Raw genomic sequence first — 25,000 nt, 5'->3', positions numbered from 1 at the left:
AGCAAAGCAGAAGTCTGGAAGAGTCATCTGGGTTGTGCTGGCCGTGGATAACAATGATAAATTTTCTGACTGCCCCCTCCTTGAATGCACAGAAGGGACCACAGATAGTCCAGCAGCCCAGAGCCACAGGCTTACTGATTTTAGAAGCATTCCAGTAATGTAGATTTCCCCACACTGTCCACCTTGCAAAGGAGGTGAGTAATTTGATTTATAGGGGTTTCTAGGATTCCTTAAATGAAGGTTGACCCGTGATCTTTAGAACCACAGATAAACTCAGTAACTAAAAAGGAGAGCAAGCTTTGTCCCTTGTCCTCTCCTGCAGCTATAAAAGTGTGTGAAGTCTTATTTATTAATTATTTTTATTTATCAATCAGATTGATACGGCCGTCCACCTCTGCAAAGGTGGCATTTTCGTCCATTTTTAAAAAGTCCTTCTGTTATAAAAAGGGAAAGATGTAGCAGTATTTTTTATACGATCTAGAGATATAGTAGGATTAAGGACTGAATCAGGGTTATATTAACAGCACACGGGGGGGGGGTGTTTCTTCCTAAATTCTCATTTCCCCCCCTTCTTAATTTTCATTTTAATGTAGTGTTTCTCAGCCTTGGCAACTTTTAAGTTCAATTTTCAGAACTCTTAAAATTGTTGAGATCGGGGAGGGGGGGGGAAACCCCACAGCTTTAATATATGTAGCTCCTTATCGTATTATCATTAATGTATTATTCTTTTATCTGCTATGCTTCATTAATAAAATTTAAGCAGACTGGTTTGCTCTTCCCTTGTTTATTTGCCACACTTCATTAATAAAATTTAAAACAGAGGAAGCAAATTAAGTCTTCCTTCACCTAAAGTTATCTCATTGGGGCGGGCAGGCAGGCAGAAGAGAATCCAGAGAGAGCGCTAAAAGTCACAAACTTTTTGTCAATTTCCTTACGGAATATTCGGGGTGGGGAGGAAGTCCCACCACCCACGGTGAGATAAGCAATTAATTTCTCTTCTTTGCCACGTATCTTGGGAGCGGCTAGCCGGTACTTTTAATTACAGAAAATATTAAAACATAAGAGCTGTTAAAAAAACAACTTACTGAATAGTTTAGCGTGGAATCACACGTGATAATCATGTCAACAGCTTTTTTTTTTTCCTTCCAAAGCTTCTGCAGGAATAGTTCTCAACTTACAACTACAGTTGGGACCAGCAGTTCCGTCGTTAAACAGTGCGGTTGTTAAGGGGGTTGCGACCGATTTTATGATCACGTCTGCCAGGGTTGTTAAGCCAATTGCTGTCCATCCTTCCTTCCTTCTTTCCTTCCTTCCTTCCTTCCTTCCTTCCTCCCTCCCTCCCTCCCTCCCTTCCTTCCTTCCTTCCTTCCTTCCTTCCTCCCTTCCTTCTTTCCTTCCTTCCTTCCCTCCCTCCCTCCCTTCCTTCCATTTGTATGCTGCCCATCTCACCGAAGGCAACACCAGCCAGCTGAAAGACCTGGTTTGATTGAGTCGCTAAGCGAATCAGGCAGTCGTTAAGCAAATCCCCCATTGACTTCTGCTGGTCAGAAGCCGGCCAACAGCGATCACATGACCGCGAGACATTGCATGCCAGCGGCCGAGCACCCAAATTCTGGTCACGTGACCGTCGGTAAAACTGCAACGGTAGCCAACTGCCATTTAGGACAATTCCTTCGCCCTTTATCACATACGTCCTGGTGACCGACTCAGATTGGATCATTTTTTTTAAAAAAAAACACAAAACACTGAACTGTCATTAAACGAACGGCCGTTAGGTCGAGGACTCTATCCATCCTGGGTTGTGAAAAAGCGTTGAACCAAGGAACGAAAGCAAGCGAAAGCGATTTTACTCACGGAGAGCAATTTTGGCCAAGTGCAAATGATTCACCCAGGAAATTTTGCTCAGGGGGTTCGGAGTGATGAAGACCACCATGACGCTGACTGGACGACCGGCCCTGTGTTAAAAAAAAATAAATCCCAAAAGATAAAGGTGACCACGCGAACACAGAAATCCAGGACGGCACCTGGCTTTGGTGGAGCAGCCATGGAAGGGGTGAGCTGAAGCCGGGGTCAAGGGTGGGTGGGCCTCGAACGTCGTTATGGGCTCTCCTGAGCCACCCTTAGGAAATGGACCGTCCCACGTACTTGTCGGGTTTCCCAGGAAGCAAGAGACGGAGGCGGCATTTGTTGGCTGAGTGGATCTCTTCCTCCTTCACCCTCATCATCCTCTGCAGGGCTAAGCACCAGTCTTGGGCCACAGTCATGTTCAGGTTCTAGAAGCCAAGTGGGGGAAAAAAGAAAATTAATTCATCGGGTTCCTCGTTTCAGGGGTTAGGCTGAATCGGGCGTGCGGAGTTCATTTCTAACAGTGTTGGGAGCCAATTCTCCAATTAGGACAGAAAGGAGTCTCCTAAGGTTTTTCCCTGCTGCTCAAGCACAATACCTCAACTTACAACCATTCGTTTAGTGACGGTTCAAACTTACGACGGCACGTTCGCTGTAACCGCATGGGAATTAGGGAGGGGGAACATCTTCGGAGACGAGAAGAACTCCCTCTCAACTGGTTTCGGCCTGTCTCCAAGGTCGCTGCGCCCTGAGGATGACCTGTGATCTGCCTTGCACCTCAGCCTTCTCAAAAGATCCTTGCGGCAATGTATTTGCTGCTTCCTGCATCCACTTTCTCTCAGTAAAAGTTCTCTGGATTAAACTTATGGAATCAAGAGCCGCGCTTTCCTGACAGGATCAGCTGGGGCAGGTCCTCACACCTACCCTTTTTAATTCCTCAAACACCTAACCCACCCTGCCTTTGGGGCTGCAGAACGCCCTTCCCCCAAGCTGCGAGCATCACCCGCCGGTCAATACATTAGCATCGCTACCTCAGCCGCTCAGCTCATCAGAGAGAACGAAGCGTGTCAGCATCCCGTCTCTCTGCTCTCCGCATATTTAGAACATGCTACCTGCCATTTATCCCAGAGCATAAATGGAAAATCCAAGCCGTTGTCATGAGGAGGAGCTGCAAAGCCGGCAAAGCAGCCTTAAAAGACCTCTGAAATAACCACGGGACGCTACGGCAACTTAAAACCTCTCTACGCAGAGAGGGAGAGATTGGCTTCAGCCCGAGGGTTAGGGGGTGTGTGTGTGGGGGGGGAGGGGGAGTGGAAAGGAGTAAAGACCCCGCGGCCGTGGGAAGGGTTGCTCGCAAGCTTCTGCCTTTCAGATCGAGCTTGTTTCACGCGATTTTTGTGAACCTTCGTGAATCACGGGGCTGAGGGGGGACGAAGGGCCGTCAGTGGCGTTCAGGTTACTCCGCAACAGACTCACCTGGTAAGTGCCGTGGAGGGTGCTGATCAAAAGGGTGATCTGCTCCACGACAGCCAGGTCCTTTTGCAGATCCTGCAGCTCCTGAAACAGGCGAGGGGGTCCCAGGTAAACTTTATCTGAAGGAGGCAAACGTGGGTTTTAGGGAACGCCGTGACCATAGAGCTTCCTTGCCTAGAGCGCACACACTCAGCCTTTCTCTGTGCAATGACATTCCACATATACCTTTTTCTTTCTTTTTATTCCTAGTGCAGGCAGCCTTCAACCTACGACCGTTGTCTTAGCAGCCATTCAAAGTTACACTGGAACTATTTTTGGGGGGGGGAGGGGGGGCACTCATGAGCCAGATCTGGAGTTCTTGGCAACACAGCTGCAATTATGGCCGCATTTTACAACTGCTGCGACTTACAACCATGATGGACAGGTTCCATTAAGATCTCAAGCTGAGGGCTGCCTGTAGTAGCAAACTCAGGTGAAGGGTGCATCGTGCTGAATCCACAAAGAACGCTACCGACTTTAAACAAAAAAACAACAACGATGCTCTTTTGAGTATTACAGGGTGCCTCACGGCTTTAAAAATAAAAGTCAAGGGGACGGAAATCTCCTCTCTTCAGTTCGGTTGAATACTAAGGCCCCTTTCAGGAGAAATATTTGAAAAACAATTTCGCAAGCATTTGACATCTTCCAGTTGGACAACAGATGAGAGAGAGAGAGAGAGAAAGAGAGAGAGAGAGAGAGAGAGAGAGAGAGAGAGAGAGAGAGAGAGAGAGAGAATAGGTAGGTAGGTAGGTAGCTAGATATAGCTATATTATATGGATAGATAGATAGATAGATAGATAGATAGATAGATAGATAGATAGGCAGACAGGCAGGCAGGCAGGCAGGCAGGTAGGTAGGTAGGTAAAGAGAGAGAGATGATAGATAGATACATAGATGGATAGGTAGGTAGGTAGGTAGGCTGCTAGATAGAGATAGCTATATTATATGTGTAGATAGATTTGATAGATGATAGATAGATAGATAGATAGATAGATAGATAGATAGATAGGTAGGTAGGTAGGTAGGTAGGTAAAGGGAGGGAGATGATAGATAGGTACATAGATGGATAGGTAGGTAGGTAGGTAGGTAGGTAAAGAGAGGGAGATGATAGATAGGTACATAGATGGATAGGTAGGTAGGTAGGTAGGTAGGTAAAGAGAGGGAGATGATAGATAGGTACATAGATGGATAGGTAGGTAGGTAGGTAGGTAGGTAGGTAGGTAGGTAGGCTGCTAGATAGAGATAGCTATATTATATGTGTAGATAGATTTGATAGACAGAGACAGACAGATAGATAGATATAGATGGATGGATAAAGAGAGAAAGAAAGAAAAAGAGGAAGAGAGAGAGAGAGAGAAAGAGAGAGAGAGAGAGAGAGAGAGAGTTTTGAATCTGTTTTGAACACATAGCAGAAAAAGGAGCCTTGAGAATCTACAAGCCACCTACATCGGCCCAAACAGAGCTTATAAAACATTTCGGGTGATATTTGCAACGGGTGCTCCCGAAAGGAAAAAGCATGGGTCCAAGGGAGATTTAAAAGGAAGACTTTTAGGGGTGTCCTGATTTTTTACGGCTCGTCCCCCTCCCCTCTCCTCAGCCGCCCGTTTTGAACCGTGGGGAAAGGAGGGAAGTTCCCTTACTATGGGCAGACTGGCTGGGTGGTGCCGCTTTCCTGGAGCCGACGTTCGGGATGGCAGTGCCGTCTTTCTCCTTGGCGCCGCACTCCTGCCCCACTTCGAGCACCTGAACTTGGGGCAAGGCTGCGTTCCACTTCACGATATACTTGGGACCCAAAGGGACCAGGCTGCTGATCTCTAGCTGCCCCCTGCGAGAAAAGAAAGCCCAGATTAAAACCAAAAGGAAAACAGAGGACGGGCACGGTCTGCCTTCAGGCCCAATACAGCCAAAATGGCAGCCCGGGAAAGCCTGCAGGACGCGCTCCGCAATCCTCAAAGCACCGAGCGGATTTTGCAAGGATATAATTCTCAAACTGAGCGCAAGACACCACAAAGACATGCAAGGGAGAAGAAAAACACAGCCCTTTTTTTTTCCCTTCCCAAACTTATTCGGGGCGTTGAAGCTTTCTTCCTTACCCACCAGGATGGACAGGTGGGACATAAAACAACACACACACACACACACACACACACACACACACAATGCCCAGTTCTGCACCTTGAGGGGTGGCATTCCTCATTTGCCAGGAAGAAAACAGGAAGTCCTCGAGTTATGATCACAATCGAAATTCCATGGCTAAGTCAGGTGGTTAAATGAGTTGCTTCCAATGTTAACGGCCCTTTTCGGGCGGTCGTTAAATGAATCGCTGCGGTTATTAAGTGAAACATATGGCCTTTTAAGAGAATCTGGTGAGCCCTGGATGTGAAGACCTCCTGGGTCACGTGACCCTGAGGATGCTGTGACGGTCATAGGTGAAGAGTGTCAGTTTTTTTCGGCGCTGTTGTAACTTTGAACGGTCGCTAAACGAATGGCTGTAACTGGAGGACTACCTGTTGAATAATCTTTTTTTGGGGGGAGGGGGACTGGAATATTGTTTTTTAAAAAACACAATAATGCAAAACACCACCGCCGTCATCCCTTTATGGATGCTACAGCCTCGCAAATCAACACAAAGATACTTCAGTTGCATGCCTGTTTCACACCATGCATTCGCAGCCATTCACACAACCACTGCACCTCTCCAACCTGCCATTCCCGTCCTACCCGGTGTTCACGGGCCTGACAAAGAGAAACATCAGAGCAAAAGTCATTATCTAATTCTCCTCCGAACAGATTTTTTTTTTAAATTTTAAGTTCCTTTGCCGTTTGGAGCAGTTGACGGATTTAATGCAAAGCCCCCAAAAGTTAATTCTTGCTTCTAATTTGCATACATGTCTAGTTTGGTTTAGTTAAACTAGACATAGACATTAAACTAGACATAGACATACATGTCTATGTCTAGTTTAATGAAGAGAAGGACGAGGGGGGGACATGATAGCAGCCTTCCAGTATCTCAGGGGCTGCCCCAAAGAAGAGGGAGTCAAACTATTCTCCAAAGTGCCCAAAGGCAGGACAAGAAGCAACGGATGGAAATTAGTTAAGGAGAGAAGCAACCTAGAACTAAGGAGAAACTTCCTGACAGTTGGATCAATTAACCAGTGGAACAACCTGCCTCCAGAAGCGGTGGATGCTCCAACACTGGAGGTTTTTAAGAAGAGACTGGACAACCATTTGCCTGAAATGGTACAGGGTTTCCTGCCTGAGCAGGGGGTTGGACTAGATGACCTCCAAGGTCCCTTCCAACTTTATTGTTGTTGTTATTAATAATAGCAACAACAACAATATGGTTTCGGGTCTTCCTCCCCATAAAACAGAGGTCTCCAGCCTTGGCAACTTTAAGACTTGTGGACTTCAACTCCCAGAATTCCCCAGCCAGCATAGAAAGATATGCTGGCTGAGGAATTCTGGGAGTTGAAGTCCACAAGTCTTAAAGTTGCCAAGGTTGGAGACTCCGGTCACAAAGCCTCCAACTCTGGAAATAAACATTTTCCACTTTCGAACGAGTCACCCGCCTTCCGGAATTACAAGACTTTCCCCCCACCCACCCACCCACATTTCGGCAGGGGACAATTCTCACAGTCTGCCAATCATTCTACGCGGGGAGGAAGTTGAGTTTCGTTCCTCGAGGCCAAACTACATCCTGAGAATGTCAAGGAAGTTCACCAACCCTCCCACCCACCCCCACGTATTTTTAATGTTTATTTCTGTTATGACACATGCTGGATCGCAACCTCCCCGTGTGCCCTTCTCTCTGTGACGCACAACTCACTTGAAGTTGATGTTGGCGCACACCAACACGTCGTTCAAAAGAAACACCTTGCGCTCCTTGGATTTGATTAGTTGACCTCGGTCGCTGTAAACGGTCTCCGTCAGAGTCTCGCAAAATAACAGCTGCCGTTGCCCTGAATTTAACAACTGGGGTGGGGTGGGGGGAGAGAAGGAAAACAAAAGTAAAATTACAAAGCAAAAACAGAACTTTGGCCTTCTCTTGAAAGCGAGCAGGGCGAAACGATCTCTGCTTTTAAAGGCTATTTTCCCTGGAGGCAGAAGAAAACCGGGGAAAAAAAAATAGAGGACCGTCGTTCAGATATTGTTGGCGAACGTGGATGGCTTAATCACCATTTGTTAAAGAAGCCAGCATTTAAGGCCAAGTCACAAATCACAGGATGCTATTGAATTAATAGATTTTTTTTAAAAAAAAATAATGAAAGGATTGCTTTGCTCAGGGTAAGTAAATTAAGGATGTGTTAACTGACGCGGTGGCTCAGTGGGTTAGGACGCTGAGCCTGTCGATCAGAAGGTCGGCAGTTTGGCAGTTCGAATCCCAAGTGCCACGTAGCAGAGTGAGCGCCTGTTACTCGTCCCAGCTTCTGCCAACCTAGCAGTTCGAAAGCACGTAAAAAAAATGCAAGTAGAAAAATAGGGACCACTCCGGTGGAAGGTAACAGCGTTCCGTGCGCCTTTGGCGTCTAGTCATGCCGGCCACATGACCACGGAGACGTCCTCGGACAAGCGCAGGCTCTTCGGCTTTGAAACGGAGATGAGCACCGGCCCCTAGAGTTGGAAACGACTGGCATGCATGTGCGGGGGAACCTTTACCTTTACCTTTAACCGTTCAGATCCGAAGCAGGTTTGGGAAAATCTGATTTGTTGTTTAAGCTGTGAAATGGGAGTGCTTTAGAGGTTGTATTTGGTTAGATCACAGGTCGGCAACCTGCGGCTCCGGAGCCGCATGCGGCTCTTTGAGCTGTCTCTTGCAGCTCCCAGCCGCCCGGTGCGCGTGCACCTCTTCCAACGGGCAGTGGTGCGCGCGCACCTCTCCAAATGGAGAGTGGCACCGCCCGTTTGGAGAGGTGCACGCGCACCTCCCCGAATGGGCGGAGGTGCGCGCGCACCTCCCCAAACCTTTGGAGAGGTGCACGCATACCTCCGCGCGAATGGGCAGCGGTGCCGCTCTTTGAGGAAGCTGCTGCGGCTCGTCTGCGAAGCTGCGGCTTTCGGCAGCTTCGCAGACGGGGCGCGGCAGCTTCCTCAAAGAGCGGCGCCCCTGCCCATTCCGAGAGGTGCGCGCGCACCTCTCCGAACGACCGGAGGTGCGCGCGTACCTCCGCGCGAATGGGCAGCGGTGCCGCTCTTTGAGGAAGCTGCCGCTTTCGGCAGCTTCCTCAAAGAGCGGCGCCGCTGCCCCTTCGCGCGGAGGTACGCGCGCACCTCCCCAAAGGTTTGGGGAGGTGCGCGCGCAACTCCGGTCATTCGGAGAGGTGCGCGCGCACCTCTCGGAATGGGCAGGGGCGCCTCTCTTTTTGAGGAAGCTGCCACGGCCCGTCTGCGAAGCTGCCGAAAGCGGCAGCTTCGCAGACGGGCCGCGGCAGCTTCCTCAAAGAGCGGCACCGCTGCCCATTCGCGCGGAGGTACGCGCGCACCTCCAGTCGTTCGGAGAGGTGCGCGCGCACCTCTCGGAATGGGCAGGGGCGCCGCTCTTTGAGGAAGCTGCCACGGCCCGTCTGCAAAGCTGCCGAAAGGGGCAGCTTTGCAGACGGGCCGTCGCCGTTGGGCAACCGGGAACCGGGTCCATCTCATTTTTAAAAAAAAGGCAGCCGCGTGCGTCCGCGCATGCGCAAAAAACCTTTTTGCGCATGCGCGTGCATGGACACACGCACGCGGCTCCCTCTTTTTTTAATTTGTGATGGAACCGGTTCCCAGTGGCTCTTTTTCTTTTTTAGGTTGCCGACCCCTGGGTTATATATATATATATATTTTCCAGCTTCAAAACCTTTTTTAAGGCTTAAAACTCAAGGAGAAGGCCATCTCCAGCTAAACCTCCCATCGTCAAAGTAGTCGTTGACTTACAACAGTTCACTCAGCGGCCGTCCAGAGTTACGACAACGCTGAAATAAGTGACTTGGCAGCATCCAAAGTCGGGTTGCGTGACCAAAAGCCGGGCACTTGGCCATGGACTCACACTTACGATGGTCGCAGTGTCCTGGGGTCACGCGATCCCCTTTTTGCGACCTTCTGACAATGGGGAAGATAGATTTCACTTTATCGAGCCCGGCGATTCACGTAACGATAGCGGCAGGAAAGGTTGCCAAGTGGGGCAAAAAACTCACTGAACATCTGTCTTGCTCAGCTCAACGGCGGTCGGAAGTCCAAGGACGGCCTGTACAATCTCAGATCACTCCGGACTTCCCAAAAACCGAGACCCCCCCTTTTAAGGGTCAAATTCCTCTCTCTCTCTCTCTCTGCTTGCACGGCTCTTTCCATTTGGGGCGCCCCTCCCCCCTAAGATTGTCTCAGGAACCAAAGAAGAACCACACAACGCCAATCCAAAGCCAAGCGAGTTGCAAGCGCGCCCGTTGTGCGGATCCTGGAAGTTGCCGTTCGAAGACATCCAGAAGCAGATTGGAAGTGGGGGGGGCGCGCCACAAACGGGCCGGGCCTCCCGTTTGGAGTCACACACCTTATGGAGATGGCTGCGGTCACTGACGCTCTTGGTCAGCTGCTGGATCTCAGCCACCTGGTCGGCCAACCTCTTCTGTTCGTTCAGCTTCTCAGCCAAGGTCTCCAGTTCCGTCAGGGCGAGCTGGAGGGACAACCGGTCAGCGTGTCCTTTGGGGGTGTTCTTCAGCATATCCTGATAGGAGGGAAGACAGAGCACAAGTCGGAAGAAGACCAAGGCCACGGTCAACTGAGGGGCCATTTGAATTCCATGCTCAGTTGCACCCCAACGTGCCAAGCCAACCCTTTCCCTCCGCTTGGCATGAGCCAGATCCACGTTTCTCAACCTTGCCAACTAGAAGACGGGTGGGACTTCAGCTCAAGCTGGTTGGGGAATTTGGAGAGGGGAAGTCCACCCATCTAGGAATTCTTCCATGATTCAGGAACCCAAGAAAACAACAACAAAACAAGAGCCTTGGTAGAGCAGTGGGCTAATGCCTCCTTAAGTAACACCAGATGCCTGCAGTTAGTGCAGGTTCGAGTCCCACCAGGCTCAAGGTTGACTCAGCCTTCCATCCTTCCCAGGTAGGTAAAATGAGGACCCAGATTGTTGGGGGCAATTAAGCTGACTTTGTAATAATGCCGCTTGGGGGGCCTGAAAGCCCTAATAAGCAGGCATATACATAGAATGAAGGCTATTGCTAAGCACATTTGATTTGTGCTTCTTAGATTGTAAGCGGCCCTGAATCTTCAGAGAAGGGCGGGATATAAATGGGAATTAAAAAAAACAAGAACAAAAAAATGGGGTTACCTGCAGAAGAAGAATAAACTGGGGGAATCTTTGAATGGGTTTCACCATCAAGCCGTAGAGGGTGACGCGGTCAAGGCTGGCCATCTGTTTCTTCTGCAAAAAAAGGAAGTTATAATTGCTTGGTTGAGAAGACATCTGTTTTTTCCTGGACAGTCTCGGTCATCCAGGCCATGGTTGTCTCAAAGGCACTTGTGGGCAACTGGAATTTTGTGGGCAACTTGTTTGTCTTCGAAGAGGTTTCGCTTCTCATCCCAGAAGCTTCTTCTGCTCTGACTGGATGGTGGGGAATGGGAAGGATTTATACTCCTTGCAGACAGCCGGTCATTTGTGTTCTTTCAGAGAGTCGTTGAGGCCACTTGGAGATTTATCTGTGTCCTCGGGGTCCCCTGAGCAGGTGCAAATGGGCTGGAGCCTTCTTGGAACTGTTTCAAGGACTATGGTGTAGATTGGAAGGATACAACATCATCTAAAAGGGACGCGGTGGCTCAGTGGGTGAGGACGCTGAGCTTGTCGATCAGAAGGTCGGCAGTTTGGCGGGTCAAATCCCGAGTGCCACGTAACAGAGTGAGCGCCCGTTACTCATCCCAGCTTCTGCCAACCTAGCAGTTCAAAAGCACGTAAAAATGCAAGTAGAAAAACAGGGACCGCTACGGTGGGAAGGTAACAGCGTTCCGTGCGCTTTTGGCGTCTAGTCATGCCGGCCACATGACCACGGAGACGTCCTCGGACAAACGCTGGCTCTTCGGCTTTGAAACGGAGATGAGCAACAGTCCCTAGAGTTGGAAACGACTAGCACACGTGTGCGGGGGAACCTTTACCTTTACCTAACATCATCTATCTCCTGCCTACAACACAGGCCTTACCGCAGTTCCAAGAAAGCTCCGCATCCATTTGCAGTATCAAGGGCCCAGATAAATCTCCCAATGGCCTCAAGGACTTTCTAAAAGAAAGCAAATGACCAGCTGTCTGCAAGGAGTATAAATCCTTTCCTTCCCCACCATCCGGTCAGAGTTGAAGAAGCTTCTCGGTTGAGAAGCGAAATGTCTTCAAAAAACAAAAAACAAGGAAGTCCTGAAAAAGCACCTTTGAGACACATTCGCTCTTCCTTCTCCAATATATACGTGGGACTTTCATTGGGATTGTCACATCCCAACACACAAAGGCTCGTCCTGTTCAATGTCAGCTCTGCTGTAGGACCATCGACAATCCCATCTTGCCAACTGAATGTATTCAGTCTGGATTAGAGTAAGCCATTATATACTCTACAACTTTTGGATCCAGGAATTGTTCAACTGCATCCCATTTTCCGTATCCCTCCACTGTTTGCCAAAATAAGGACCCCGGGTTCACCGTGCAGCAGATTAGATCCAAATTATTAATTTTTATACTACTCAGCTCAACGGCAAGAAAAGGCAAAGGCAATTTTCCATTATCCCCATTAGATCCTCGCGGTGCATTCATACTCAAGTGCAATTTAGCCGCAGAATGAATTAGTTAACGAATCCAATTATCTTTCGCTCGTAGCCTTCCTAACAGCCGAAACGCCCTCACGGTCTCAATAGGCTGAAACTTCGAGGACAAGAGAAGACTTCTTCATCCATCGAGCTTCAGAGATAACCGTCGTATGTCTGGAGAAACCAAGGACGATGGATAGCGCTCTGTTGAGCACCAAACTAAGAATAAGCCCTTGATGGCTCTGCAACACGGTCCAGGGCCCTTTGTGATGTCCAGTCTTCTTACCTTGAGGAACTCCAAGAAAGCCGGTTTGGTCAAGCAGGCCTTCTTGATTAAGGACATGGCACTGGTGAAGTTGTTGACGTATTCGCTGTACACATCCAAGACCATGGACTTGGAGAACTTTGGAGAAGAAATGGGAGGACAGTGTCAGGAGCCGCCTCAGATCCCAAGAGATCCCAAGATTCACTTCTAGAGTCCCTTAGAAGGCCTGGAGAAGTCCCATCTTTGAGGTGGGCAGCCATGTCCACGTCTAATCATTGCTCACCGAGGCCACAAAGAGGTCACCGATCTTCTCCATGGAGTCCCACTCAACCACCCGTGAAGACAAGGCGATTTGGAACATGGAGTGGCACTGGAGGATCTCCTTGACCCGGAAGAAGACCACTTGGCATTTCCTGGCACTGAGGACTTTGGGCTCCATCTCCATCAAGGGGTTCCTATAATCCTGTTTGGAAGAGGACAGGAGAAGCCATTGATGACCCAGCCATCTTTTGGGTGATCACACTGATGTACTCCTTGATTTACACGAACGTGTTTAGTGAACGTTCGAAGTTACAACGGCACTGAACAAAACGACCATTTTTCACACTTACAGCCGTTGCAACGTCCCCATGGTCTCATGATCAAAATTTTGCATCTGTACCCCCTGAATTTATCCTCATTGTGTTCCTTGTCAATGCTTCTGTCATTTTTACATCTGTTCTGTTCACAGGCCTTTCGTTTTGGTAAATGTTAAATACCCAAATTCTCACAGCAAGACAGGCGGTCGATAAATTTAACAAATAAATAAATAAAATGTCCAGAAAATGCCCAGTTTAACTCATCCGTTTGTGGTTGAAAATGGAGAGACCCGCTAGGCCTGGACTTTCAACCAGTTGCTGAGGGACCGCTCAATTTACGACGGTGCTGAAAAATGTCATTTAAAACAGATTCCACACCTGGAATATGGCAGCCGATTTCGGTCACCGGATCACAAAAAAAAAAGATGTTGAGAGTTTGGAAAAAATTCAAGAGAAAAGGACAAGCCAAGACAACGGGGGGGAAAGTCGGGTTCACTTAACAACCGTGTTGCTAACTTAACAGCTGCAGTGATTCACTTAACGACCGTGGCCAGGAAGGTTGTAAAACGGGACAAAACTGACTTACAACAGCTGTCTCATTTAACAACAGAAATGTTGGGCTCCGTTGTGGACGTACGTCAAGGACTTACCTCCGTTAGAAAGCCAGAATGTCATCTCGACAAAGCAATGTGAGATTTGGCTTCCCAAAGGGGCACCCAGAGAGCACCTATTCTCGAAAAGCCCCCCCCCCCAAAAAAGGGCAAAATACCTGTAAAATGCGCCTCAGCGAGTCCACATAGCTTCTCTCGCTCTGGACGACAGAACCCAGGATGTGACGACGTATGACCTGGGAGAAAGCAGAGGCACCGAATGAAGCCCACGGGGAAGCTTGTGGAACTGCCTGCCACAAGGGAGTTCCACAAACTCAGGAGCGCTTGCCTTAAAGACCTCAAGCTTCACCTGGAGGATTGGGGTGCAGCAGACAAGAGCCCTTTGCAAAAAAAAAAAAAAAAAGAGGTCCCAAAAATTCCTGCCTGAGCAGGGGGTTGGACTAGATGACCTCCAAGGTCCCTTCCAACTTTATTATTATTATTATTATTTAGGTTTTTGCCCTAAACAAACCTGTTGAGGATTTAACCCTTCGGGCATCGGCCCCAACTCCGGCAGCTGTTTGGCATCCGAAACTGGGACTTCCAGGAACCCCAAGTCTTCTTCTTCTGAGTCCCCTGAGGACCCCAAAAAAAACAACAGGAAAAATAAAAATCAAGTGACCCTTTTTCTTTAGTGCGCTTGATGAATGCTGTTAATATCCCCCAAAGACAAAAACGAAGCAAGGTGGATTAAACTTAATGAGCTCTCCGCACACGTCAACACCCCACATCCCCTTCGCGGACAATCCTCCGGGTTTAAAACATGCTTCTAGTCCTCAACGGTAGACAGCCAAAGTGTTTGGGGGACGGGACAACGACGATGGAAAAATCAGAAGGAAACGCAAGCCAATGGCCTACAAATTATATTATTCTTATTAGTCTGGCAATTTCAACATTCCTTGAGGGGGTGTTCATTGGCGCGTTAACAAGTCCCAGACTGGGGGGGGGGAAGGGGGGAAGAAAAAGAAAAAAGAAGCAAGCTTCTAATTTTTGCAAACTGAGGCTTCTCTAGCCCAGACGAAATTGATGGCGCAAAGTGACTCAGCAAAAGTCTCCCCCCCCCCTTTGGCATAGTTGGCACTGCCAGTGGAACCCAAGTAGATTCCTGGATGGGCAGCGTCTCCAAAACAGACGTCAACCAAGGAAATGAAGAGAAACGGTACGGTCACGTTTTTTGGGGAAGGGTAGGCGGATAAAACACAAGAGAGGTAACCTCTAAGTTTGGCGCACACACACACACACACACACACCGATCGTGGGCTCCCTTAGGGAGAAAAAGCAGCAGCGGGCGACTCGAGCAAGTAAGCCAAGCTGCACGCTTTGGGGAGGAACGGGAGGGAGAGCCTTAGAGGCTGCTGGGTGGGAAGTGGGGAAGATTTAATTCTGGTTCTCGCTCCAACTGTATCCTGTGCCGTCCCCGGCCTGCCCCGCCAGTTCTAAAGAGGCTTTGTTGCCCAGAAGAAAAATCAAGCTCTAAATAAAATTTAAAAAAAAACGGACGGCAAATGAATTCATTTCCCCCCCCCCCAACTGCAAATAATAATCCTTGCCCGGGAAGGCGAAGCACCCACTAGCCGCGCAGGACCGCGGTGCCACCAAGCTGGCTGGATCTCGGCAGAACCCCAAAACCCAGAAAGCCACCGGTCAACGCAGGACTGAAGGGACCCACGAGGGGGGGGCCAAGATGGGCCAAACGACCTGGCCTTACCTGAGAGGGAGGAGGAGGAGGAGGAGGAGGAGGAGAAGTGAACCATCACGTAATCCTTGGCCCTCGGCCGGTGCCGTTTCCGCCACATCTTATCCGTGGGGACCAACCAGTTCTTTCCCCTCCGAGCAGCCCCAAACTTCCTCTTTCTCAAAACTCCCGACTTAATAAAAAAACCCGTTCCCGCTGAGTCGGGGGGCTCTCCATCCTTGCAGAAGAGAATCAGGGTACCGGCCAGACCCCAGAGAGATTGAAGCCGGCAGCAGGTGGTGGGAGTGGGAAGCGGCCGGGTTGGGGGGGAATGGAGCCCGTGAGCTGCTCGGGGTGGGGTGACGAGGACGAGAATAGCCCAGTGATGGCAAGGCTGACCTTTCCTTCCCTAATTTTGGGAACAGCTGCCTGGGAGCGCTTGCCATCCGGGGAGGCGGCTCCGAGCGGAAGCAGCTTGAAAGGAGAAAGGACGAGGGGGGGAGGGGGGGGTGAAAGGGTCTCCAAAAAAACATCCTGTCGTGGAAGACCATCTCACAGACCTCCGGGGCCCACCGACCTCGCAGACGCCCCTTGTCACGACAAAAAAAAAAAACGCTGCCCAATTTTTATTTCCCCTTTTTTTCAGACCGCTGGCAACGGGGGGGGGGGGAATTAAAAAAAACCACACACACGACCACAGGGTGCGAATAGAAATGAGAGCAAAACATTTTGTTTTCTTTTTCTTTCCCACCCCCCCACCCCACTAGAAGGAACAAACAAACACCGGGGCATCCGGCTGCCTGCTCCGAAGATTCTCTGGGAGAGAATTAAGTCAACGGATCGGATGGGAAAGTCTAAAATATATAAATAAAATTATTAAATTAAATTAAAATTAAATTAAAAGCGCGAAGAGGAGAGAAAAAAAGTGTGTTTAACAAAGACGCGCAAGGCGAGAGGCTCTGCAGAGCCCCATCTCTGGATATAAATGCTCAGAGGCTGCAAGACCTTCATCCTTAGTTAACTCACTAAGGGCCAATCCTGGCTTAGCCGAAAAGAGTCGCCATCCGGACCCAGCGGTCAGCGAGGATAAACAGACATAGGATAGACGGCGGGAACTCACGTCAACTTTGCTTTCTCCAAAGGATGGGTCTTTCCGCGCTCCCCCAAACTCCCTTTTCAAATCCCCCCCCTTTTTCCCCCCCTAACCTAGATTATTTTGTCCATCCGGGGGCCACGTCCCTTGCCAAACCGGTGTCCACGCAATGGCGCAAAATAAAGACACGGAGTGGGTCCCCCGTCTGCTTTCGGTAAAAAAAAAAAAGGGCAATTTTTCAGAGATCCCAATTAAGATGCCAAACTCCCCGTCAGCCGTCAGCCGCTTCGTTAGCGATCACGAGTTAATGCCACACTGCACACCAAGCCGTGCTTTGCTTCCCGGAGGGATCCCAGCCGGATCCGTACCTCTCTCTGCGGAGAAGCTACGGGCCATGGCAAGCTCGCCGGTCCAAGAAAGAGACCGTTTCCTTTCTGATCCAGAAACCCGTCTGCTCGGCTCTCCATCCGCCGCTACAGCGAAGGAAGAACCGCCATCAGCCGCGCTGAATTCTTTCGCTCATGAATTCCCACTTGTTCTCTTGGGAAAAGCAATTTGGCAGGATCCTGGCACTGTTCCCCCTGCTTTGCTTCAAACCCTGAAAAGCTGAGTTTGGGGATCTTTTTTTTTTTTTTTTTTGCCTAGCTCAGTAACAACAGCCTTGTGGGGCTCCCCACCCCCATAAGCCTCGCATCGATGCAATTATACGGACAGATAAAAGAAACTTCAAGGGGATGTGAAGTCGAGCTGGTACCAAGTATGTTTTTTTTTCCCCCTGCGTAAGCAGTTTTTGTAGTTATTCTAGCAAGGTTTTGCAACGTTTTGTGCCGCACAAAACGAGGAAGTGGGCAAGGCAATGGTGCTGGGATTGAACTTGGAGGGCTGGCTGGCTGAAGGAGAACCACCAGCTCCATCTGTGTTTGTGTTACGTCTTTGTGTGTGTCAGAGAGAGAGAGAGAGAGAGAAAGCGCTCGGGCTGAGAGTTCTGCAGCTCACATCTCACTATTGGTAAGATTCTTGGCTTCCCAGAAGCAAACCTAGTTTGCAGCAAATGTTCAAAGAGGGACAGCACATTTAAAAATAATTTTTTTTCCCAAATTCAAACACCATCAGAGTTTAATTTACCCAGAGAAAGATGAAGGAAGGAAGGGAGGGAGGGAGGGAGGGAGGGAGGGAGGGAGGGAGGGAGGAAGGAAGGAAGGAAGGAAGGAGGGAGGGAGGGAGGGAGGGAGGGAGGGAGGGAAGGAAGGAAGGAAGGAAGGAAGGAAGGAAGGAAGGAAGGAAGGAAGGAAGGAAGGAAATGGGGAAAGGAAGCAAAGGAAAAGAAAAGAGAAAAAGATAGATAGATAGATAGATAGATAGATAGATAAAGAGAGAAAGAAAGAAAGAAAGAAAGAAAGAGAGAGAGAGAGTGCGAGAGAAAGAGTCTTGTCTCTTCTCTGTTTCTATGAGAATTAGAAACACTATTAAAAAATATTCTGCAGGAAAAAAACTTCTTGGAATTAAAGAGATACCCAGAAATGGCATAAATTAGAGAGATAATTTACTAAACTGAGAATAATATACTGGTTTCATTTGCAGTAGACTCCTCTCTGTCTCTGCAAACAAGGTTAAATCTAGAGGGGGATTTTTATTTTATTTTTTATTTTTTTTGTCTTTTTACCCAAGCCAGAGGAATTAGCCACGCTCTCTATTCCTCAAACCCAACCATTCACTTTTGACTTTGCAAAGGTGAGATTTGGTGGCTCGAATTTCCAGGCAATAAAGAAAAGCCCTCACTCACCGTCTGTCTTTCCACCTGGCTGACGGAAGGCACACAACCCTCAATTCTACAAAATTTTGCAAAGAAATTCGGAAAGCTAGTACGGGTATATAGAGCCTTGGTGGAGCAGTGGGCTAATGCCTCCTTAAGTAACACCAGCTGCCTGCAATTAGTGCAGGTTCGAGTCCCACCAGGCTCAAGGTTGACTCAGCCTTCCATCCTTCCCAGGTAGGTAAAATGAGGACCCAGATTGTTGGGGGCAATTAAGCTGACTTTGTAATAATGCTGCTTGGTGTGTGTGTGTGAAAGCCCTAATAAGCAGGCATATACATAGAATGAAGGCTACTGCTAAGTTTGTAAGCCGCCCTGAGTCTTCGGAGAAGGGCGGGATATAAATGGAATTAAAATAAATAAATAAATAAAATATACCCTCAAGTCCCCGTTCCCATCGATTCTCTCTTATTTTTTTTAAGGCAAGGCTCTCCAACCGTGGCGACTTTTAAGACTTGTGGACTTCAACTCCCAGAATTCCCCAGCCACTCAGGGGAATTCTGGGAGTTGAAGTCCACAAGTCTTAACGTTGCCAAAGTTGGAGAGCCCTGCATCTACCCCAGAATACTATTTATTTATTTTTTAAGGCAGCCGATTTTAATCGCATCAAGAGTCTCCATTAGCAACCCAACAACATGCCCGTTTTAGCCCATTTCCCACCTCTTTTTCCCACCAATCACAGGAGTTTCACTTATGCTACAATAAAGGGAAGTGATGTAGGAAAGAGAAACTGTCTTTTGTCTAATGACGAAACGGAGGACTTCCCAGAAACAACCCGAAACTGAAAGAGCCCAGCGTTATTTCATCCAAATCTTAACTTTCAGAGGACAGATCAAGCCACCAGTGCAGTTGGGCCACTGCGTTCTCTTTTGATACTCTTCATAATCTGGATTTTATATTTCCTACAGCTTTGCTGCTTATCTTTTAAAGGGGTTGTTAAAAGGTAAAGGTAACGTTTCCCCCGCACACGCGTGCTAGTCGTTTCCGACTCTAGGGGCCGGTGCTCATCTCCGTTTCAAAGCCGAAGAGCCAGCGTTTGTCCGAGGACGTCTCCGTGGTCATGTGGCCGGCATGACTAGACGCCAAAGGTGCACAGAACGCTGTTCCCTTCCCACCGGAGCGGTCCCTATTTTTCTACTTGCATTTTTACGTGCTTTCGAACTGCTAGGTTGGCAGAAGCTGGGACGGGTAACAGGCGCTCACTCTGTTACGCGGCACTCGGGATTCGACCCGCCAAACTGCCGACCTTCTGATCGACAAGCTCAGCGTCCTAACCCACTGAGCCACCGCGTCCCTGGTTTTATCTACCTGCTCTTAATAGAATGCAACCCCATTTTTGTATGAATTAGAAGTATATATTCAGTTTTTCTTTTTTTTAAATTTACTTCCGAATCTTAGAGGAATTTTTTTCGCCAGGACTTCCCTTACAGGTTGATAAGCGATCTGTGATTTCCCAATTTCTCTTCCATCTGTGAACAGGTGGTCAAGAATCGCTCTCCAAACGTGCTCAGAGGACTTTCATCTGCCCTCCTGCCCTCTGATGATCCTTAATACAAAAGTGCTTCTACTTTATTGATTTAAAACTTGTTATAGTTTATAAGGTGGCATGCAGCCTTGCTCACGTGAAGCAAGGAGATTATTTGTTGTTCATTTCTCCTTTCTCTGCTAATCCATCCCTCTAAGGTGCTGTTAAACGATACCAAAAAAAGGGGAGGGGGGTAAAATAATTGTGTCAAGTACAGGAAGTCCTTGACTTACGACCACAGTCAGTGTTGCGAGGCATTTGTTAAGTGAATTTTGCCCCATTTTATGACCTGTCCTGCCACAGTTGTTTAGTGAATCTGGCTTCCCCATTGCTTGTCAGAAGGTGGCAAAAGGGGAGGAGGGACGCTGCGACCGTCATAAATACGAGTCAGTTGCCAAGCATCCGAACGTTGATCACGTGACCCTGGGGAAGCTGCGACGGTCGTAACGCTAAGTCACTTTTTTCCCGTGCTGTTGTAACTTTGAATGGTCACTAAACGAACTGCTGTTAAATCAAGGATTACTTGTACTTTTTTCCCTTGGTGAAGAACGTCAAATAAACCCAGTTACCTGGAATATCTTTTTTATGCAGGAAAGTTCGCATAACCGCAATTTTGGTCTTTTCCAAACCATCCTTAGTGCCGCTTTTCGCTGCTTTCATGAGCTGGGTCATCTGCAGAAAATCAATTTTAAAAACAAATAAAGAAGGCAAACCGGTGGCTGTTGGACATCCTGGCAAAGAAACCCTATTCCCATTTGGGGGGAAAAGCAAAGCTAATCCTGGCTTAATGATTGCTGTGGAGTTCAGCAACTCTGCCACTCGGCGAGATGTCCTGTGACTGTCACAGACTTACGACCTCGCAGGGGTCATCAAATGAGACATCAAGAGACTGTGAGATACTGTGATGGTGGTAAACAAACTTCTGGAGAAGAACCCCGGATGCTGAGATTAAAGAAGACTTTTAGTTTCTAACTATAAATAGAATACAGCTAGTCCTCCCTTAATCACTGTACAAAGTTGCAACGGTGCTTAGAAAGTAATTTTCTAACTGGTCCTCGCATGTATGACCGTCACAGCTCCCCTGAGGTCACTTGACTGCCATTCAAGCGCTAATTCAGCCCGCTAATCAGTGAAATTCTATTTCAAGGGTCTTCCAACTTGGCCCTTTGCTGAGTGTGGACTTCAACTCCCAGAATTCCTCAGCCAGCGTGGTCCACAAGTCGTCCAAGGGCCAAGTTGGGCTGGCTGAGGAATTCTGGGAGTTGAAGTCCACAAGTCCTCAAAGGGCCAAGTTGGACTGGCTGAGGAATTCTGGGAGTTGAAGTCCACAAGTCCTCAAAGGGCCAAGTTGGGCTGGCTGAGGAATTCTGGGAGTTGAAGTCCACAAGTCGTCCAAGGGCCAAGTTGGGCTGGCTAAGGAATTCTGGGAGTTGAAGTCCACAAGTCATCCAAGGGCCAAGTTGGAAGACCGCTGTTCTATTTATCAACCTCTTTTTTTCAATATTTTTCTGGATAGTTCCTCTCCTCGCTCCCTAACCCCAACCTCGCCGAAGCCCGAAGGAGAAAAGTCTAAATAAGACAAGACACAAGCTACAGGTTTTTTGTTTTTTTAAAATATATATATATATTCTGGTTTTCTTTCTTTTTTTTTTAAAAAAAAAAGAAGGTCAGTTCTTGCAAAGCAGACAAAGCAGCGAGCAAAGAGTTGAAGCCGGAACAGACAGACAGGAACAGAAAATGCAGGGTTGTTGGTTTTTTGCACCCCCAAATCCGAACGGGAAAGGAAAGATAAAAGAACTGGGGTGGGGGGGCCGGCAGGGGAAGGCGGATAGTACCTTAAAATCATATCTTTGCTTCAGTTGTTGCATCTCTCTGCCCCCGACTTTCAAAGCCAGGATCTCCTTCTTAGTCCTGGAACATCTCTCTTTAAGTCTGTGAAGGTCGGGAGAAAGCTGCCACCCCCCCAAAAAAAACGTGAGCGCCAACGGAGAAGGAGAGGAAGAGGAAGGAAGAGAGACAGGCACAGAAATGGCGGTGAGCAGCCAGAACCTCAGCAAAGAGGGGGAGACATCGCAAAGCACCGCGTGCGTGGCTGGCAGGCAGCAGTTACAGCAGCCCTGTGACCCCCCCTCCAGTTGCCCCCCCTCAACTTGGATCCGGGAGGCGAATTCAAACATCTCCAACCGAAAGAAATGAAGAGCGCCGAAATTGCTTTTCGAGGAGACCTCGCGAGTCATCTTCTAGAGCAGGGGTAGGCCACCTCGGCTCTTTTGTGACTCGTGGACTTCGACTCCCAGAATTCCTGAGTCGGGGATGCTGACTCAGGAATTCTGGGAGTCGAAGTCCACGAGTCATAAAAGAGCCGAGGTGGCCTACCCCTGCTCTAGAGATTAAGTCAAGACTCAAGACGCCCCCAGAGAAAGATCTTGGCCAGAGTTGCGGAGTTCAACTCCCAGAGTTCCACGCTGGCTGGGGAATTCTGGGACTTGAAGTCCACCAGTCTTGTTGGATGGAGGTCACCTGACTCAGGAATTCTGGGAGTCGAAGTCCACGAGTCATAAGAGAGCCGAGCTTGCCTACCCCTGCTCTAGAGATCAACTCAAGACGCCCTCAGAGAAAGATCTGACTTCTCTAAGGCAGAGGTGTCCCATCTTGGCCAGACTTGCGGACTTCAACTCCCAAAGTTCCACGCTGGCTGGGGAATTCTGGGACTTGAAGTCCACCAGTCTTGTTGGATGGAGGTCACCTGACTCAGGAATTCTGGGAGTCGAAGTCCACGAGTCATAAAAGAGCCGAGGTTGCCTACCCCTGCTCTAGAGATCAACTCAAGACGCCCTCAGAGAAAGATCTGACTTCTCTAAGGCAGAGGTGTCCCATCTCGGCCAGACTTGCGGACTTCAACTCCCAGAGTTCCACGCTGGCTGGGGAATTCTGGGACTTGAAGTCCACCAGCCTTGTTGGATGGAGATCTCTGCTCTAAGGGGGACCGACCGGTTGCATCCCCCACAAAGGGGTGGCTTTACCCTTTCCGATCTCCGATTACCTTGGGCTGGAAGGAGACTTTGGGTTTGGCCTGGACCACATCGGCCTTGCTTTCGTCGGCCGAGTCTTCGCTGTAGCTTTCAAATTCGCTGGAGCTCCAGCCTAAATCTTCCGGCTCCTGTGAGGTGGGCCTGGCGTGTGGGACATCTTCATAAATTAAGCTTCTCTCTGAGTCTGAAAGAGGGAGAGAGGACGGTCAATCCGGCACGGATGGAGGAAAGGGGATCCCAGCACGAAGAGGAGAAGAAAGAGAACGAACAAGGAGGTGAAACGGAAGAAGAGACATCAGTGGCACAGGATGAATTTTTAAAAAAAGATAAGAAAAGAAAAGCGGAATTAAGAGGGAAAAACTTCAGATTATTAGCCAAGTAGAGGTAGTCCTTGACTTACAAGCCTTCATTAAGCGACTGGAGTTACAACAGGGCTGAAAAAAATGATTTATGACCATCTTCCATATTTACAACGGCGGCAGCATCTCCAGAATCAAAATTCAGATGCTCGGCAACGGACTCATGCTGATGATGGTCACCATGTCCCGGGGTCACGTGACCTTCAGACAAGCAAAGCCAATGGGGTGGGGGAAGCCAGATTCGCTTAGCAACCGTGTTAATGACCACTGCGGCGATCCACTTAGCGACGGTGGCCCAGAAGGTTGTAAAATGAGGCAAAGCAGAAGAAGAGCAGAAATGTCAAGCTCAACTGTGGTCATAAGTCAAGGACTACCTGTAAGATAGAATATCTAGAACTAATATCTAGAACTAAGGAGGAATTTCCTGACCGTGAGGACCATTAACCAGTGGAACCACCTGCCTCCAGAAGTTGTGAATGCTCCAACACTGGAAGTTTTTAAGAAGAGACTGGACAGCCATTTGTCCGAAATGGTATGGGGTTTCCTGCCTGAGCAGGGGGTTGGACTAGATGACCTCCAAGGTCCCTTCCAATGTTGTTGTTGTTGTTGTTATTATTATCTTCCTAAGTGATACTCGGTCAATTTCTTCCTAGACTAAGCTGAAAGTTTTCATTTAAAACAAGAGGAGAAATTCATAAGCCCCTAAATGCTTATATTCTGTAGTAATGACAAACAAGGAAGGAAGGAATTAAATATCGCACCATTAACTATTTCCCAAAGGAGCGAAAGCAACATTAAACATCCCTCTCGCTACGCTGAGCGGGAAGAATAAAACGGGAATTTCAAAACAGAAATCTTTTAACGATAAGCACACTCTGAAAAGCCCCATAAGGTTTTTGCCAATCCAGACCAGGCCAGCTAGCGTAAAAATTGATTTTTATTCATTTTCTTTTATGGCTAAAAGAGAAATGTTACAAATTAGGTCTGAAAATGTTAAGGAATTGTAGAAAAAGCATCGGCATTTGGCAAGAGAAATCCTCTGGCTTCTATAAAAATGGATTAAATTTCAGAGAAAACATTGCACGGGGGAAAAATACACAACACAAAATGAAGTATAAGGAACTGGTGCTTAGCCATGGATGGATTAGCAGAGAAAGGAGAAATGAACAACAAATAATCTCCTTGCTTCACGTGAGCATGGCGGCATGCCACCTTATAAACTATAACAAGTTTTAAATCAATAAAGTAGAAGCACTTTTGTATTAAGGATCATCAGAGGGCAGGAGGGCAGATAAAAGTCCTCTGAGCATGTTTGGAGTGCGATTCTTGACCACCTGTTCACAGATGGAAGAGAAATTGGGAAATCACAGATCGCTTATCAACCTGTAAGGGAAGTCCTGGCGAAAAAAATTCCTCTAAGATTCGGAAGTAAATTTTTAAAAAAGAAAAACTGAATATATACTTCTAATTCATACAAAAATGGGGTTGCATTCTATTAAGAGCAGGTAGATAAAACAAGGGACGCGGTGTGGCTCAGTGGGTTAGGACGCTGAGCTTGTCGATCAGATGGTCGGCAGTTTGGCGGGTCGAATCCCGAGTGCCGCGTAACAGAGCAAGCGCCTGTTACTCGTCCCAGCTTCTGCCAACCTAGCAGTTCGAAAGCACGTAAAAATGCAAGTAGAAAAATAGGGACCACTACGGTGGGAAGGTAACAGCGTTCCGTGCGCCTTTGGCGTCTAGTCATGCCGGCCACGAGACCACGGAGACGTCCTCGGACAAGCGCCGTCTCTTCGGCTTTGAAACGCAGATGAGCACCGGCCCCTAGAGTCGGAAATGACTAGCACGCGTGTGCGGGGGAACCTTTACCTTTACCTTTACCTAGATAAAACAAGC

The 25,000-nt window shown here is 48.4% G+C and overlaps 1 protein-coding gene across 5 annotated transcripts in view; it reads right to left on the bottom strand.

Moving 5' to 3' along the window:
* Positions 1–25,000, bottom strand: part of ARHGEF10L (Rho guanine nucleotide exchange factor 10 like) — a 70,949-nt gene that overhangs the window by 18,669 nt on the left and 27,280 nt on the right. The window contains exons 7-22 of one of the 5 annotated variants that reach the window (XM_083375556.1): positions 22,760–22,932; positions 21,552–21,668; positions 20,286–20,388; positions 16,747–16,851; positions 14,083–14,186; positions 13,730–13,807; positions 12,666–12,845; positions 12,404–12,520; positions 10,664–10,756; positions 9,875–10,048; positions 7,184–7,329; positions 6,079–6,093; positions 4,998–5,182; positions 3,322–3,437; positions 2,146–2,273; positions 1,855–1,955 (exon numbers count right to left, since the gene is read on the bottom strand). In XM_083375556.1, coding sequence (XP_083231682.1) covers positions 1,855–1,955; positions 2,146–2,273; positions 3,322–3,437; positions 4,998–5,182; positions 6,079–6,093; positions 7,184–7,329; positions 9,875–10,048; positions 10,664–10,756; positions 12,404–12,520; positions 12,666–12,845; positions 13,730–13,807; positions 14,083–14,186; positions 16,747–16,851; positions 20,286–20,388; positions 21,552–21,668; positions 22,760–22,932 — 1,935 coding nt within the window. The remainder of the gene's footprint in view (positions 1–1,854; positions 1,956–2,145; positions 2,274–3,321; positions 3,438–4,997; positions 5,183–6,078; positions 6,094–7,183; positions 7,330–9,874; positions 10,049–10,663; positions 10,757–12,403; positions 12,521–12,665; positions 12,846–13,729; positions 13,808–14,082; positions 14,187–16,746; positions 16,852–20,285; positions 20,389–21,551; positions 21,669–22,759; positions 22,933–25,000) is intronic. The other 4 variants (XM_083375557.1, XM_083375558.1, XM_083375559.1 and 1 more) reach the window with 4 other exon arrangements.

Source organism: Vipera ursinii, assembly GCF_947247035.1.
Source record: "Vipera ursinii genome assembly, chromosome: 17".
NCBI classification, from domain to species: Eukaryota; Metazoa; Chordata; class Lepidosauria; order Squamata; family Viperidae; genus Vipera; species Vipera ursinii.
Note: the sequence above shows the minus strand (reverse complement) of the source record. Positions and strands in the feature narration are given on the sequence as shown.